Genomic DNA, 14,450 nt, shown 5'->3' with positions numbered 1-14,450 from the left:
CGTAGTGTTGCACTTTTCCAAGGCCCTTCTGCAAGCTCACTGTGCGACATTTATTCGCAATAGTTTGCTGCTGTTTTTGTAACTACTTAGTTCTGCCATCTTTAGGATGGCGTTAGAATAGAGTGGGCAGTATCAATATTCATGTAGAGCTTAGGGAGATAGTGCTTAGATGCTAAGGGGAATATGATGTTTCATAGAACTGTGCTCTGATTTGCGTGGATTATAATTCTTTTGCTCACACCATGATGATTTTTCAGGAAATTATTATTTTCTATGGCAGAAAATTGTATAAAAACTCCTGACATTTCTGATTTTGCACTTCATTCTGTATTGCTCTATTTGCTGAAAGCCTTTATGGCAATAATTTTATGCATTTGCACTTGTGATTTCAATACCACACCTTTTGAATTTTGTAATAAACCTATAAAATGTACATACTTGCCCTAAAACTCAATTATTGATTTTGTCAATACTTAATTGGCTGTAGTTTGACACGCTGTCAATCTATCAGGAGTTTGTTAAAGCGCGACTACTCACCCGTGAGGGTCTCAAGGCGCTAGGGGTGGGGGGGTGCAGGTTCCATTCCATCAAGGAGGGGGTCTGTCGAAGAGCCAGGTTTTGAGGTTTCTTGCGAAGATGGGGAGCGATGTGGTCTGTCTGAGGTGGAGCGGAAGGGAGTTCCATGCTTTGGCCGCGAGGAAGGAGAAGGAACGGCCTCCCGATCTGGTCTTTCTGGTGCGAGGGACCACGGCGTAGGAAAGCTGGGCTGATCGTAGGGTCCTTTGGGGTGCGTGGAATTGGAGTCGGCTGTTCAGGTATGCTGGTCCGGTGCCGTGGAGGGCCTTGTGTGCGTGGGCGAGCATCTTAAAGGTGATTCTCGCCTCGACGGGGAGCCAGTGGAGTGTGCGCAGGTGCTGGGAGATGTGGCAGTGTTTTGGCAGGTTGAGGACCAGTCTTGCGGCGGCGTTCTGGATGTTCTGTAGCTTGTGGATGAGGTTTTTGTTTATTCCGGCGTAGAGTGCGTTGCCGTAGTCGAGTCTGCTGGTGACCAGGGCGTGAGTGACTGTCTTTCGGTGTTCGAGGAGGATCCATTTGAAGGTCTTACGAAGGAGGCGGAGGGTGTGGAAGCAGGAAGAGGAGACAGTTGATCTGGTGGTCCATTTTGAGTTCTGAGTCCAGGATGATTCCCAGGTTGCGTGCGTGGTCTGTGGGGGTTGGCGGGTTTCCGAGGGCGGTGGGCCACCAGGTGTCGCTCCAGGCGTCGGGGTTTGGGCCCATGATGAGTACTTCTGTTTTGTTGGTGCTTATTGTAGGCAGCTGTTTTTCATCCATTTGGCGACGGCTTCCATGCCTTCTCGAAAGTTGCGTCTGGCGGTGTTGGGACCGTTGGATAGGGAGAGGATGAGCTGGGTGTCGTCTGCGTATGACACAATGTTGAGTCTGTAGGTTCCGACGATGGGGGCAAGTGAAGCCATGTAGACGTTAAAGAGCGTCGGGCTGAGGGAGGAGCCCTGGGGGACTCCGCAGGTGGTAGGTGTGGGGTCCGAGAGGAAAGGGGGGGGGGGGGGGGGAGTCTGACCCGCTGCGTCCTGTAAGGAGTATTATCTTGTGGGCACCTGGCCTCGTGAAATTGAGGTCTAAAACCAGCTCAGATTCGTCCACCCTTGGACATTCTGTTGAGGTAACGCTCTGGGGTATACAATTTTAGGGGTCACCCACACATTCAGACAGCTGATAAGATCTCACCTGGAATTCCAGTAGGTAGAGAACAAGGATACATAAAATCCTCATCACGCATAACAAGAAGCGTCTGCTAATAATGTACTGAATAACCCGTGTTTGTTATTTGCGGATTTTAACATAGGTGATTCCTAAACTTAGGTAGGGTGATGAGGGTTCTCAAAGCCAACAAAAATTTAAGTCATCCAAGGTCTTAAGTTACGTTAGTATTGGACTTTAACAGAGCAAAACCAGACCCAAGTATTTGCCAGAAAATCCCAAAACCGTGACAAAAGTTTGTTGAGCTTCAGCTTCAAGAAACTATGGTTGTAACAGAGGCTGATGATAGAAGAAACCTACTGAGATGCATCACATCCCTGGCCTACATAAACATGTGTGGTTTGCATCTTACAATGAAGTATTCTATAGTGGAGAGAAGGAATGTTTTTATTTATGCTGCAGTGAAGCAAGTGGACTAAAGCCATCATTTACGCCCCCCCCCCCACCTCCACGTATTATTGTGACTATTTCAAGACAATGCTAACAGTGAACATTGCATTTATATTACTTACTTTCTAACTAAGCCTAATGAAACCTTGAAAAGCAGGCCGTCTTGTCCGATCACTCCCATCCCATTTGGTCTCCCACAGCTGTCAATGCAAACTAGCTCAGGCTCCATATCTCTATTAGCAACAATGAACTGTCCATAAATCAGATCTCCAACCTGAAATAAAAAGAAATGTAAAAAAACAGATCACACAACAGCCACGTGATATATAACGGACATGTCCAGCAGAAGGATAATTTTAATAAAGAGCATAATGGCACTCAGGAATGTGGAATTCCTATAGCTCGAATCACAGGACATATTGTTTGGGGTCAAGGACAAGCAGTTTTCAGGTTTATTTAGTCCTTGCGAAAATAGACCCAACCCCTGCAGCACAAACTCTTTCAATGCCAGTTTACAGTACCACATTATGGCGCAGAGAAGGACACTGTCTGTAGTTAATGTATTATTTGTGCCTATATATTAATGCTGTTCAAACTTGTATTTAGGTTTCATTAATGTAAAGCCTTTATTATTAGGGTGAGCGCTCTAAGGAAATGTAAGACTGGACTGCACTGCTGACAGTGATCCCAGTATAAAAAAAAAAGCGTACAACAATATGAGGTCATCTATAATGCTCTCAAAATGCTCCGATTAGGTTCAAATATTTGCATAAGTTTGAAAGCAAGAATGAGGAGTCTTTGCTTTCAAATAAAATATTCCCAAAAAAATGCAACTAGGAAAAAAACGTTTTGCTTAACTACTGTGAAATTTTAGGTACCATTTCGAGGACGCATCATTTACTAAAATGCGTTGATGTATGTTAGCATTTCCCCAAAGTATTCATAATGCAAAATCAGTGCAACCAGTTTCAACAAGATTATGGGAAAAATTTAAATAACCATTGGCAAAGCCAATAGACCAGACATTGATGATCAGCTTTTTTGCTTAGTCAATGTGCGTCTTCTTTTGACAAGGTTTTTGTAAAACTTTATTGTTGTGGGAGCTGCCAGGCCCTCATCAATATAACAAACATTGGCAAAAAGCAGTAATATTTTTGGGGACTCAAAAGCACAATGACAAAGCAGTCTCTGGCACTGAACAAAACTACTTTGTGTGCGGATATGCTCCTTGTGAAAGAGTAGAATGCTGTCACTCACAGTGAAGCCAGTCTATAAAGAGAGAGACAAATTTTAAAAAGCATTTGCAATGCAATAGGTCTCGCGTTTACTCAGGTTTGAGCTATTTGCATTGTAAATGACAATGACTTTATGTTTTGCTTTTTAAAAACATTAAAGAAAAAGGCAGTCATTTACAATGCCAGTAGCTTCAACTGGTGTAAATGCGAGACCTATTGCATTGCAAATGCTTGTTTCGCTTCTGGTTGATTCCTTCTCTGGCTGATTACCGTGAGAGACATTAAAGTGGCCAAGTTTAACGCGAAAGAGCCTATGTTGCTTTCACCCAAAATGAAAAATATAATTATTTTTAAAAGCTTCTGTAGCATTGTAACATATCTGCTGATGCTCTTTGAAGGGGTGTGGGGGTGCATGAGAGGGCTGGGTTGTCGACATCTCCAGACCAGCCAAGCACCACACACCAGGTGTTAGACTAAAGCATTTCAGATTAGTGGTTTGCATCACAGCACGGAAATGCATTTATAGCACCTACTCAACTGTCCAGGGAGCTCGTACCACTGTGTGCCTGAGCAAACTGATGGCAGCATGTGGTCTGCACTGCATGCGGCAGGTTCGGCGGCTAGCTCAGCTGAGCTCGCAGCGCCACAATGTAGCCAATTTACCCGACACACCAGTTCCATCAGCACTGATGTAAGGAGAGTCAGTCTGATTTTGCCCAATCACGCAAGGACAGACTAGTGTGTCACACAGAGACACCCCTATAGGCTGGCTCTGCTGCGCAACTGGGTGAGGCACTGCAGTGCACAAGTTTTCAAACAGCAAGCAGCTCCCACCTCAGCACGCACTGTGCCTCCTATTGCACCCACCAGCACCCGCGAGTAATGTGCCTGAACTGATACTGAGGCTGCACTCCAGTCAGGCAGTCAGTACAGAGCCATTATGCCACAGTGAGTCAATACTTCTGGACCGCGTGGAGGGGGTCAGTCAGGCTGCTGCTGGCCCTTTCATCGAGCCCCACAGACCAGCAAGTGTTGCTGTGAAGTGTGTGTGCAGCTCCAGCCTCAGCCTCAGCCTCTCAGTCTCTCTCCTGAGGTGGGGCTTGCTCCGTGCTGCACTGTGCTCCACTCAGTCCTAATGTCATTTACATTAGTTGTGTGTGCAGTGTAGTCAGCAGCCCTGCCAGTATGACTCTGGAGTACAAGGTGAGCAGGCGCCCATTGTGGTCCAGAATGTGAAGGGGCTCCTGCCCTTGGGAGCGCCTGTTAATGGGACCTCCCGGGGGCTGCTGATGATAGTGCCATGCTGTGTTAAATTGGGGTTGAAGTGCCGGGGGGGCTGAATCCGGAAGGGCAAATAGCCTCAGGATGACTATCACCAATTTTTTCAATTTTTTAATTTAAGGGGCAGTGAGAAGTTGGCCTGGTATATGATGCTCACTAGTTCTAGTGATGACCTTGTACCATGCCAAGCAACCCTTATGATGATTGGTTGTAAGTCAACCTTATAGACCAGCTATCCTAGTAGTGTGGACAAAGCAGTCTTAGGCTAAACTCTGTAAAGGCATGTGAAGAAAGCTGTTTTACCATACACAATCCCCTTGAATACCAAATGAAAGGACACCACACAGATATATATTGAAAATATATATATATTTATTTACTACAAAATCCCCTATACTCTTTATGAGCACAGAAGCAAATGCGTTAAAACAAAAACACAGTTTAAATATACAAAAGTTGCACAATCAATCAATCAAAGACATTTATAGAGCGCACTACTTACCCGTAGGGTCTCAAGGCGCTTAGGGGAGGGGGGGGGGGGGGGTGCCGTTACTGCTCGAACAGCCAGGTCTTGAGCTTCTTCCTGAAGGAGAGGTGGTCTTGGGTCAGGCACAGGTCGGCCGGGAGGGAGTTCCAGGTCTTGGCGGCCAGGTAGGAGAAGGACCTTCCTCCTGTTGTCGCTCTACGGATGCGTGGGACGGCGGCGAGGGCGTGGCTGATCGGAGGTGGCGTTTGGGAGCGTAGAAGTTGATTCGGTTGTTGAGGTAGCTCGGGCCTTGATCGTGTAGGGCTTTGTGTGCGTGGGTGAGGAGACGGAAGGTGATTCTTTTGTTGACGGGGAGCCAATGCAGGTCTCTCAGGTGTCCGGAGATGTGGCTGTTTCGTGGGATGTCGAGGATGAGTCTGGCTGAGGCGTTCTGGATCCGCTGGAGTCTCTTCTGGAGCTTGGCGGTGGTTCCGGCGTAGAGGGCGTTGCCGTAGTCCAGTCGGCTGGTGACGAGGGCCTGGGTGACGGTCTTCCTGGTCTCCGTGGGGATCCACCAGAAGATCTTCCGTAGCATGCGCAGGATGTTGAAGCACGACGAGGAGACGGCGTTGACTTGTCTGGTCATGGAGAGGGAGGAGTCCAGGATGAAGCCCAGGTTGCGTGCGTGGTTCGTCGGTTTGGGTGCGGTGCCCAGGGCGGGGGGCCACCAGGAGTCGTCCCAGGCGGAGGGCGAGGAACCCAGGATGAGGACCTCCGTCTTGTCTGAGTTCAGTTTCAGGCGGCTGGTCGTCATCCACTCGGCTACATCTTTTATCCCTTCGTGCAGGTTGGCTCTGGCGGCGGCGGGGTCGTTGGTCAGGGATAGGATCAGCTGGGTGTCGTCGGCGTAGGAGATTATGTTGAGGTTGTGTTGGCGTGCGATGGCCGCGAGGGGGCTCATGTAGACGTTGAAGAGGGTAGGGCTCAGCGAGGATCCTTGAGGGACGCCGCAGATGACTTCGGTGGCCTCTGATTTGTACGGTGGTAGGCGGACTCTCTGTGTTCTTCCGTCGAGGAAGGAGACGATCCATTCCAGTGCCTTCTCCTGGATTCCGACGTTGCGGAGGCGCTGCACTAGGGTGCGGTGGCAGACAGTGTCGAAGGCCGCGGAGAGGTCTAGGAGGATGAGGGCAGCTGTTTCTCCGTTGTCCATCAGGGCTCGGATGTCGTCGGTGGCGGCGATAAGGGCGGTCTCGGTGCTGTGGTTGGCTCGGAAGCCGGACTGTGAGGGGTCGAGGGATCCGTTCGTCTCGAGGAAGGCGGCCAGCTGTTTGTTGACGGTCTTCTCGATGACTCTGGCTGGAAACGGGAGTAGCGAGATGGGGCGGTAATTCTTGAGTTCGGTGGGGTCTGCTGTAGGTTTCTTGAGTAGAGCGCTGAGTTCGGCGTGCTTCCAGCTCTCGGGGAAGGTGGCGGTGTCGAAGGAGGTGTTGATAATGTCCCGCAGGTGGGGTGCGATGACAGCGTCGGCCTTGTTGAAGACGTGGTGAGGGCAGGGGTCGGTCGGAGATCCGGAGTGGACGGAGTTCATCACGCGGACGGTGTCTTCGGTGCTGATCGGAGTCCAGGCTCGGATGGTGGTGGTGGGCGGCGTTGCTGTGGTCGTGGCGTGCGTCGGTTGAGTGCTGAAGCTGTTGTATATGTCCGCGATCTTGTTGTGGAAGTAGGAGGCGAGGGAGTTGCAGAGGTCTTGCGAAGGGGTGATGTCGCTGTTTCCGGCGTTGGGTTGGAGAGCTCTTTCACGATGTTGAAGAGTTCCTTGCAGTTGTGTGCGTTGTTGTCCAGCCGGTCCTTGAATGCAGTTTTCTTGGCGGCGCGGATCAGTTAGTGGTGCTTCCGGGTGGCGAGCTTGAGGGTGGTCATGTTGTCCGGTGTAGGTTCCTTTCTCCAGACTTTCTCGAGGGCTCGGCAGCTCTTCTTGGAGCTCTTGAGTTCGTCGGTGAACCATGGGGCTTTCTTGCTGCCGGGTCTGCTGGGCGGGGTCCTCAGAGGGGCGAGTTCGTCCGCGCAGTTGCTGATCCACTTCGTGAGGTTGTCGGCGGCCTGGCTGGGGTTCGCTGAGCTGGCAGGAGGGTGCTGGCTCAGGGAGGCGGCGAGCTGGTCGGCTGTGATCTTGTTCCAGCTTCTACGGGCAACCTGTTGCTGGTGGTGGTGGATCGTCGTTCTTTCGAAGGTGAAGTGGACACAGCTGTGGTCCGTTCGGGTGGAGTTCTGTGGCGTGGCTGAAGGCGATGTCTTTGCTGGATGAGAAGACGGCGTTGAGTGTGTGTCCGGCGAGGTGGGTGGGGGTGCTCACCAGTTGCTTGAGTCCAAGGTTGGCGAGCAGGGTGCTGGTGTTGCGGTCGTTGTTGTTCTCCAGGTGGAAGTTGAGGTCCCCCAGGAGGATGTAGTCAGCGGAGGGGAGGGCATGCGGGCTGACGAAGTCGGCGATGTCCTCGCTGAATTGAGTGCGTGGTCCCGGGGGTCGGTAGATCAGGGTGCCTCTGAGGGTGGTCTTCGGGTCGGTGTGGATCTGGAAATGCAGGTGTTCGGCGGTGGTTAGGGTGTTGTCGGTGCTAGTCGTGATACGGATGGTGTTCCTGTGGATGATGGCGATGCCTCCTCCCATCTGGTTGGCGGTGCGATCCCTCCGGGTGATCTTGTAGCCCTCTGGGATTGCGATGGCGATGTTGGGAGCTGAAGAGGCGTTCATCCAGGTCTCCGTGAGGAAGGCAACGTCAGGGGCTGTGGTGTCTAGGAGGTTCCAGAGTTCGATGGCGTGTCTGTGGATGGAGCGGGTGTTGAGCAGGATGCACTTGAGGTGGTTGCTGCTGGTGTTCGGCTTGGCAGGTGCTGGTGCCGGGCAGGTCCGGATGCAGGTGAACTTGCAGGCGTGGCAGCTGAAGGGTCCGTGGGAGCGTCGTGGGGTGGCTCGGTAGCATCCTGGGATTCGGCCAGTGTTGAGTGCGATGAGGGTGGCGGCGGTGTACGTCAGGCGGGTCGGCCGGGGTCCTCGTGGGCCAGGGGTCCTGGCACTGGGCGCGGTCCAGGCGCCGACGGGCGTAGACGGGCTTACCTTTGGCGCGCCTTCGGCGCACAATCGGCGCGCCCGCTGCGCGTGACCGCTGCGCGTTCGCACGGTCGCCATATATGGCCAAGTGCGCGGGGGCGGAGCAGCTGGGAGGCGGGAGCGGGGAGGGTACAGAAGGAAAAAAAGGGGCGGGGTTAGCGGCGGTGGCGGGAAGCGGGGAGGGAGGACGACGGGGGCTAACAGAAACAGGCAATACAGAAAGAAAACAAATACAGGAAACAAGCCAATACAGAGGACTAAACTAAACACACTTCAAATGCAGCAAAGATAACAGGGGCAGGTCAGGCGGCCACGGACCACGCCGCTCGAAGGCAGGGGGCGTGGTCACGCGGCGGAGCCGGGGCAGCGAGGCAGAAGGCGGGGAGGCACACGCCGCAGCTGGTGGCCGTGCGGCGCAGGGGTGTCCTAGAACTAGGTTATGGATGAGCCCTAGGGGCCACCTAAACCATATACTAAAATAGTGGTATAAGAACCACCTAGCTGAAAGGAAGTAGGCCTAGGGCCTGGGGAATCGATGGAGCTGTTCGGGACTAACAGTGAAGAAGTCGGGAAAGGCCCGCGTGACTCTGGTGCAGTGCGGAAAGTGCACGCATATACCAATGTAAGTCAATGGTGCGTAAAAGTTACAAAGTTAGTTATTAAGCAACCTTCCGAGTGACCTAGAAGAATGAAAATCTTTAGACACAGACCCTAAAGGTGTGTACCAGTGTAGGAACACCGGCGTTGCTGAGTTACCTCACCCACAGGAAGCGGGTGCGAAGTAGTGCCGGGTTTCGTCACGCAGGTCGATGGTGCTTGGAGCTGAAGATGCTGCAGGCGGCTCGATGTGAAGAGTTCCAGTGGACCCAAGGGTGGATCTGAAGTGGTGAAGACCTGAAAGCAGAGGGGACAATGTTCAAAGTCACTAGCCAGTGACTACCGTGGAACCAGGATGGAACCAGGCGATGTTGGGTGCAAACAGGCGGTGAGGTGTAGCTTCTCTCTGCAGCCACCTGGACACGAAGAGGTTGAGGACGTCCAGGAGTCGATCACGAGCTGTCCCACAAAGGCTCTAGCTGATGGCGGTGTCGGCAACTTGATCGGAGCAAACAGGCCTTGGCTAATGCAAGCCACGCAGGAATCTGAAAAAGCTTATTACTCGGACCAGCAAGGTCAGAGCGGGTGCTCCTTTTTACAGGAGCGAGGGCAAGTCTGGAGCAACCAAACTCGCAGTGTAGATTGTATCGCCAAGATGGCCGCTGACCACGTGGCAAGTGGCCGGGATGGCGCGTCAAGTGGCACGATGCAAAAGGGCCCCATGCAGATCGTGGAGATGCTGGGGGGCTGATCTTCAGTGCAAGGGCTGCTCGGTGGTGGGGCTTCTCAAACCCCAAAGCACAGCGCCGAGGGTGCCTCGGGTGCTGCGCAGTCAGCTTCTCGGGGGTCTTTCGAGATGTCCGGTCCCACGTCTCTCGGTGCCTCCACGGGTCCCTTCTTTGCAGGGACTGTGGATCAGGCTGTGAGAAGTCTGGGAGTCTGGGTCTCGTCAGGCTCTGGCTCCAGCAGGAGGCGGCGGCAAAGCAGACGTAGAGTTGCTGGATGGTGCCTGTGTTCACAGGGTGGCCACTCCTAGGCCACAAGGGAGATGCTCTTCAGTCTTCTGTGCAGCAGAATGTCGAACTCCAGTCTTCTCAGTTTCAAGTTGATTCAGGATGATCTGAGGTGCTATGGCACTGCTCCCACTCTTACTCCCAATCTGAGGGGTGGATCACCTGCTAGGTCCCTCCTCTGGGTGGGACCAGGAAGTGTGCGGTTACACCCCCTTTCCTTTGTCCAGCTCCTCGCCAGGCCTGGGTCTGGAAAGTCCCAGGACCGGTTTCGACTGGCTTATGCACGAGGGCACCTTGTGTGCCCCGGGCATGTCTGATTCTATTCAGCCCTGTCCTCCCAAATACACAAAATCCTGTCTGGGGTGGTGCTCGCACCTCCCAAGGCAGGAAACCCTTTGTCCAAGCCTCCCTCGCTGGAAGGACTCCCAGCAGCAGGAGGTCAGACTTGTGTCTGTGGTGGCAGCATCCATTTTGTGATGCTGAGGCTCTGGTTAACTTTAACCGGGGTTAAGGCTATGTACATGTCGTGCCCCTCTAGAAGGGTGGAATGCTATCCTCCGTCGACAGAACTGTCCAGGGAATAGTATTCCAAATCGTATGACACCTTACTCGACATGTTTTGATAAAAAACCTGACATTCAATATTGACCAGCAAAATTGATACATGAAGACAGAAAACAGTAAGACATTAAACTCGTACAATACTAAGCGTATATTCAAACTCTATTTCTGACACCAATGTTATGCACACAACAATACAGTGTATCAACAAAGATATCAGAGTCGAGAATTATACTGGAGAATGCGTCGACGCGTTTCGGTGGTTTCCCACAATTCTATCCACCTTTGTCAAGACTACAATTGGTCTCTGTCGTAGTACAGGGATCAATATAATCTCCCAAAGAATGGATACACAATGGATTAGAGTGGATACATCATAATTCCAAATTGTTAGAATTGTTTTAATTTCCTACAGTTGAAAGGATAACGATACAAAAATAATTGCATAAGTTAAAGCATTCCTAATACATTACAGTTGGTCGTGCATTTGTGTTTGTGATCACACATGGCAATTTAAAAACTATCCAATATAAATACCAAGTTCCTTTACAAACAATCACAATACATTGTCTTTTGTGCTACAACATTCGTTTCAGATGTATACACTTCTATGTTTCCGGGGACTGGCTAGTCTGCTAATTTCCCTTTACCTATCAATTTCAAGGCCTGGATTGGCATGTGAGGAGGAATCTTTTTTTCTCACTTTTATAGACCTCTAGAAAAAGGGGGCTATTACATTTCACTCCTGTTAACTCTTCCTCTTATTAACGAATTTAGCAGAAAACGTCTAGTTGTATTAGCTTGATTCTAATTGGCGTTTGAAGTTGCTGTTTATATTTGGCAGATTTAAAGACCCGGGATTATGAAAAAACAAAGGTCCTACCTTAAAGATACCTCCCATGCAATTTCGGTATTTGAGGGTAGAGGGTTCAATAGGGTGACCCAGTTTCTGGTCACCCTAGATATTGAAGCCCTCTACACAAACATCCCCCAAAACAACACCTTGGAGGGGATATCCTCTATACTAGAAACAGAGGACCTTAATGGAGGTGAGGAAACTCATTATGTCATGTATCCACCTAATCCTGAAGAGAAACGTTTTCCTCTTTAAGGATGATCTATATCTCCAGATCAAAGGGACCAGTATGGGGGCCACATGTGCCCCCAGTCTGGCCTGTTTATATGTGGGAAATTTTGAATCAAAACATATATTTAACGAGGCCGCACCTTTTTTTGAAAATCTTTCTTGCTGGCATCGCTACATTGATGATATTGTATTCATCTGGAGCGGTGCCAGCGAGGATTTACTTTGTTTTTTGGAATGGCTTAACCTTGGTGACCCTAATCTCAGGTTCATAGGACACCATAGCAATACCAGTGTGGAATTCTTGGACATTGTGATCAAAGATGAGGAAGGTAGCTCAAAAGTCGAGCTTTTTAATAAACCAACTGTTAAAAACTCAATTTTACATTATTCCAGCAACCATCCAAAGGCACAAAGGGACAATGTGCCCTTTGGTGAATTTCTAAGATCAAGGCGAAACTGTTTCAATCTGGAAGACTTCTACCGACACTCAGATAATATGAAGAAAAAACTTAAAGAGAGGTTATCCCCATAAAGTAATTAAAAATTCCTTTAAACGAGCGAGGTTCCATGACAGTGGCAGCCTACTAGACCAGAATAAAACTCGTAACAAAAATGATTTAGATAGAATAGTATTTGTGACCCAATTCTCGCACTTGAGCAATCAGATCAAAAATATAGTCAACAGAAATTTGTGCATACTCAATTTTAACACTGAAAATCAACTTAACAAACCCCTGTTCTCATTTCGGAGAAATAAAACACTCCGTAAATGTCTGGTACACACCTACAGGACGCCCGCTGAAACTTGACTGGCATTAGGGCATCAGGTAACCACAAATGTGGAACCTGCTCTGTCTGCCCTCATTGCATTGTAGGCACGAGCCTTGAATTCAACGGAAAAACCCTGACTTCCAAAACATTCAACAACTGTAGGAGTCAGAATGTGGTATACCTGCTGGTCTGCCCCTGCAACCTGGGGTATGTGGGGGAGACCAGCAGGGAACTCAGACTCAGAGTGTTGGAGCAAAAATCGGCCATTCGCACAAACAAATGCAATGCGCCATTGGCAGAGCATTTTAGACAGCATAACCATTCTTGCGATGACATACGGTGGTACATCCTGGAGAAGATTAGAACCACCAGACGAGGTGGTGACATCGATAAATTAAGAAAGACTCGGGAACAATGGTACTTTTGTTTTTTAAATTCCATTCTTAAAGTCTTAAACACCAGAGAGGACTGGACGAAATGTATTTAGACCAACCTATATTTGTCTCAATCTACAGACATGTATACTTTGTTAAGCTTTTTAATCACTAGTTTAAAGCTTTTTCTCAAAGTGGGGGCACGCAATCCCTCACGTTTATATATGAATCTCACCTATTAGGATTTTTATTTCCTTTCATAGACACATTTTCCCCATCTTACGACCCCTTTGTTTATTTTGACAGCATTAGGAAGCGTGCTAGCCCGCCCCTTCTGCCCTTAACGCAATAAGGAAACTGGTAGCAAAAAATTTTTGGGGCATATTCTTGTTCCTTGGGCTACGTATCCCCTAAAACTCTGCACTATTGCAGCCATACAACTTTAATTAGTATCAAAAGAGCGGTTGCCCTATACAAACACTTGAGTTAATAGACCCATCACAAGTTTAGTACCCCGGCCAATGGGATCCCGGCACCACAAGCCCGTGTATGCAAATATCCTGGATCGAAATAAACCCTTCTGATTGGCTCCCATTTGGTCCAATGATGCGCCAGATACGGTATTTAAACACGGCGCCCGCCACTTTCTGGTAGACTCCACGCAACCAGAGAAGCAGGCAGTCCTTTGCGACTCAATAGGTAAGCGGACATGGAAACATGGGGAATACAGAAGGCAATCTTTAAAATTAAAACGCTTCACCTCCAACGGCCCCGTCTGCACTTTTGTCTCGATTTCTAGTGAAACAATTGTTTACATCGCCGGGACATGACGTAAGCGCCCCCGGTTTCTTTTTAAATGGAACGAGAAGTACACTACGAGGCCTAATTTTTCGAAACAACTACTGCCAACGTTTAAGCGCCCTAGTAACAGGTACGCCAGTCCTCTAATAAAGCTAGATGAGGTAGTACGACACGCTGTAATTACAACTATCACGATCAGTGCCCTTCCTCGGTAAAGATATATTACTTGCCTCCTCCTAACTGCCCATTACTGTTTTGACTTGTAGGACTCTTTACCTGCAACTCGATAAAGAGACGCAATTTTAAAATGGACATATGAAGCCAGTATTTCGTTTCCTACACCATATCTTATTGTGGATAATAATGGAAATATGACAACATCCAAAAGCGGATTTAAAGGTAACTAAATAACAACAAAAAATGAACGCTATAAAAAAGTCCAATTTAGTAATCAAAAATATGGGATGCAGGTTATAATCCCAGGTCTTTAAATCTGCCAAATATAAACAGCAACTTCAAACGCCAATTAAAATCAAGCTAATACAACTAGATGTTTTCTGCTAAATTCGTTAATAAGAGGAAAAGTTAACAAGAGTGAAATGTAATAGCACCCTTTTTCTAGAGGTCTATAAAAGTGAGAAAAAAAGATTCCTCCTCACATGCCAATCCAGGCCTTGAAATTGATAAGTAAAGGGAAATTAGCAGACTAGTCAGTTCCCGGAAACAAAGAAGTGTATACATCTGAAACGAATGTTGTAGCACAATAGACAATGTATTGTGATTGTTTGTAATGGAACTTGGTATTTATATTGGATAGTTTTTAAATTGCCATGTGTGATCACAAACACAAATGCACGACCAACTGTAATGTATTAGGAATGCTTTAACTTATGCAATTATTTTTGTATCGTTATCCTTTCAACTGCAGGAAATTAAAACAATTCTAACAATTTGGAATTATGATGTATCCACTCTAATCCATTGTG

The 14,450-nt window shown here is 48.8% G+C and overlaps 1 protein-coding gene across 1 annotated transcript in view; it reads right to left on the bottom strand.

Annotated features, from left to right (window-relative positions):
• EXOSC3 (exosome component 3) overlaps positions 1-14,450 on the bottom strand; it is a 64,946-nt gene that overhangs the window by 26,276 nt on the left and 24,220 nt on the right. The window contains exon 3 of the mRNA XM_086961861.1: positions 2,292-2,443. Coding sequence (XP_086817987.1) covers positions 2,292-2,443 — 152 coding nt within the window. The remainder of the gene's footprint in view (positions 1-2,291; positions 2,444-14,450) is intronic.

Source organism: Lissotriton vulgaris, chromosome 3_1, assembly GCF_964263255.1.
Source record: "Lissotriton vulgaris chromosome 3_1, aLisVul1.2, whole genome shotgun sequence".
Taxonomy (NCBI): Eukaryota; Metazoa; Chordata; class Amphibia; order Caudata; family Salamandridae; genus Lissotriton; species Lissotriton vulgaris.
This window is presented reverse-complemented; position numbering and strand designations above follow the sequence as displayed.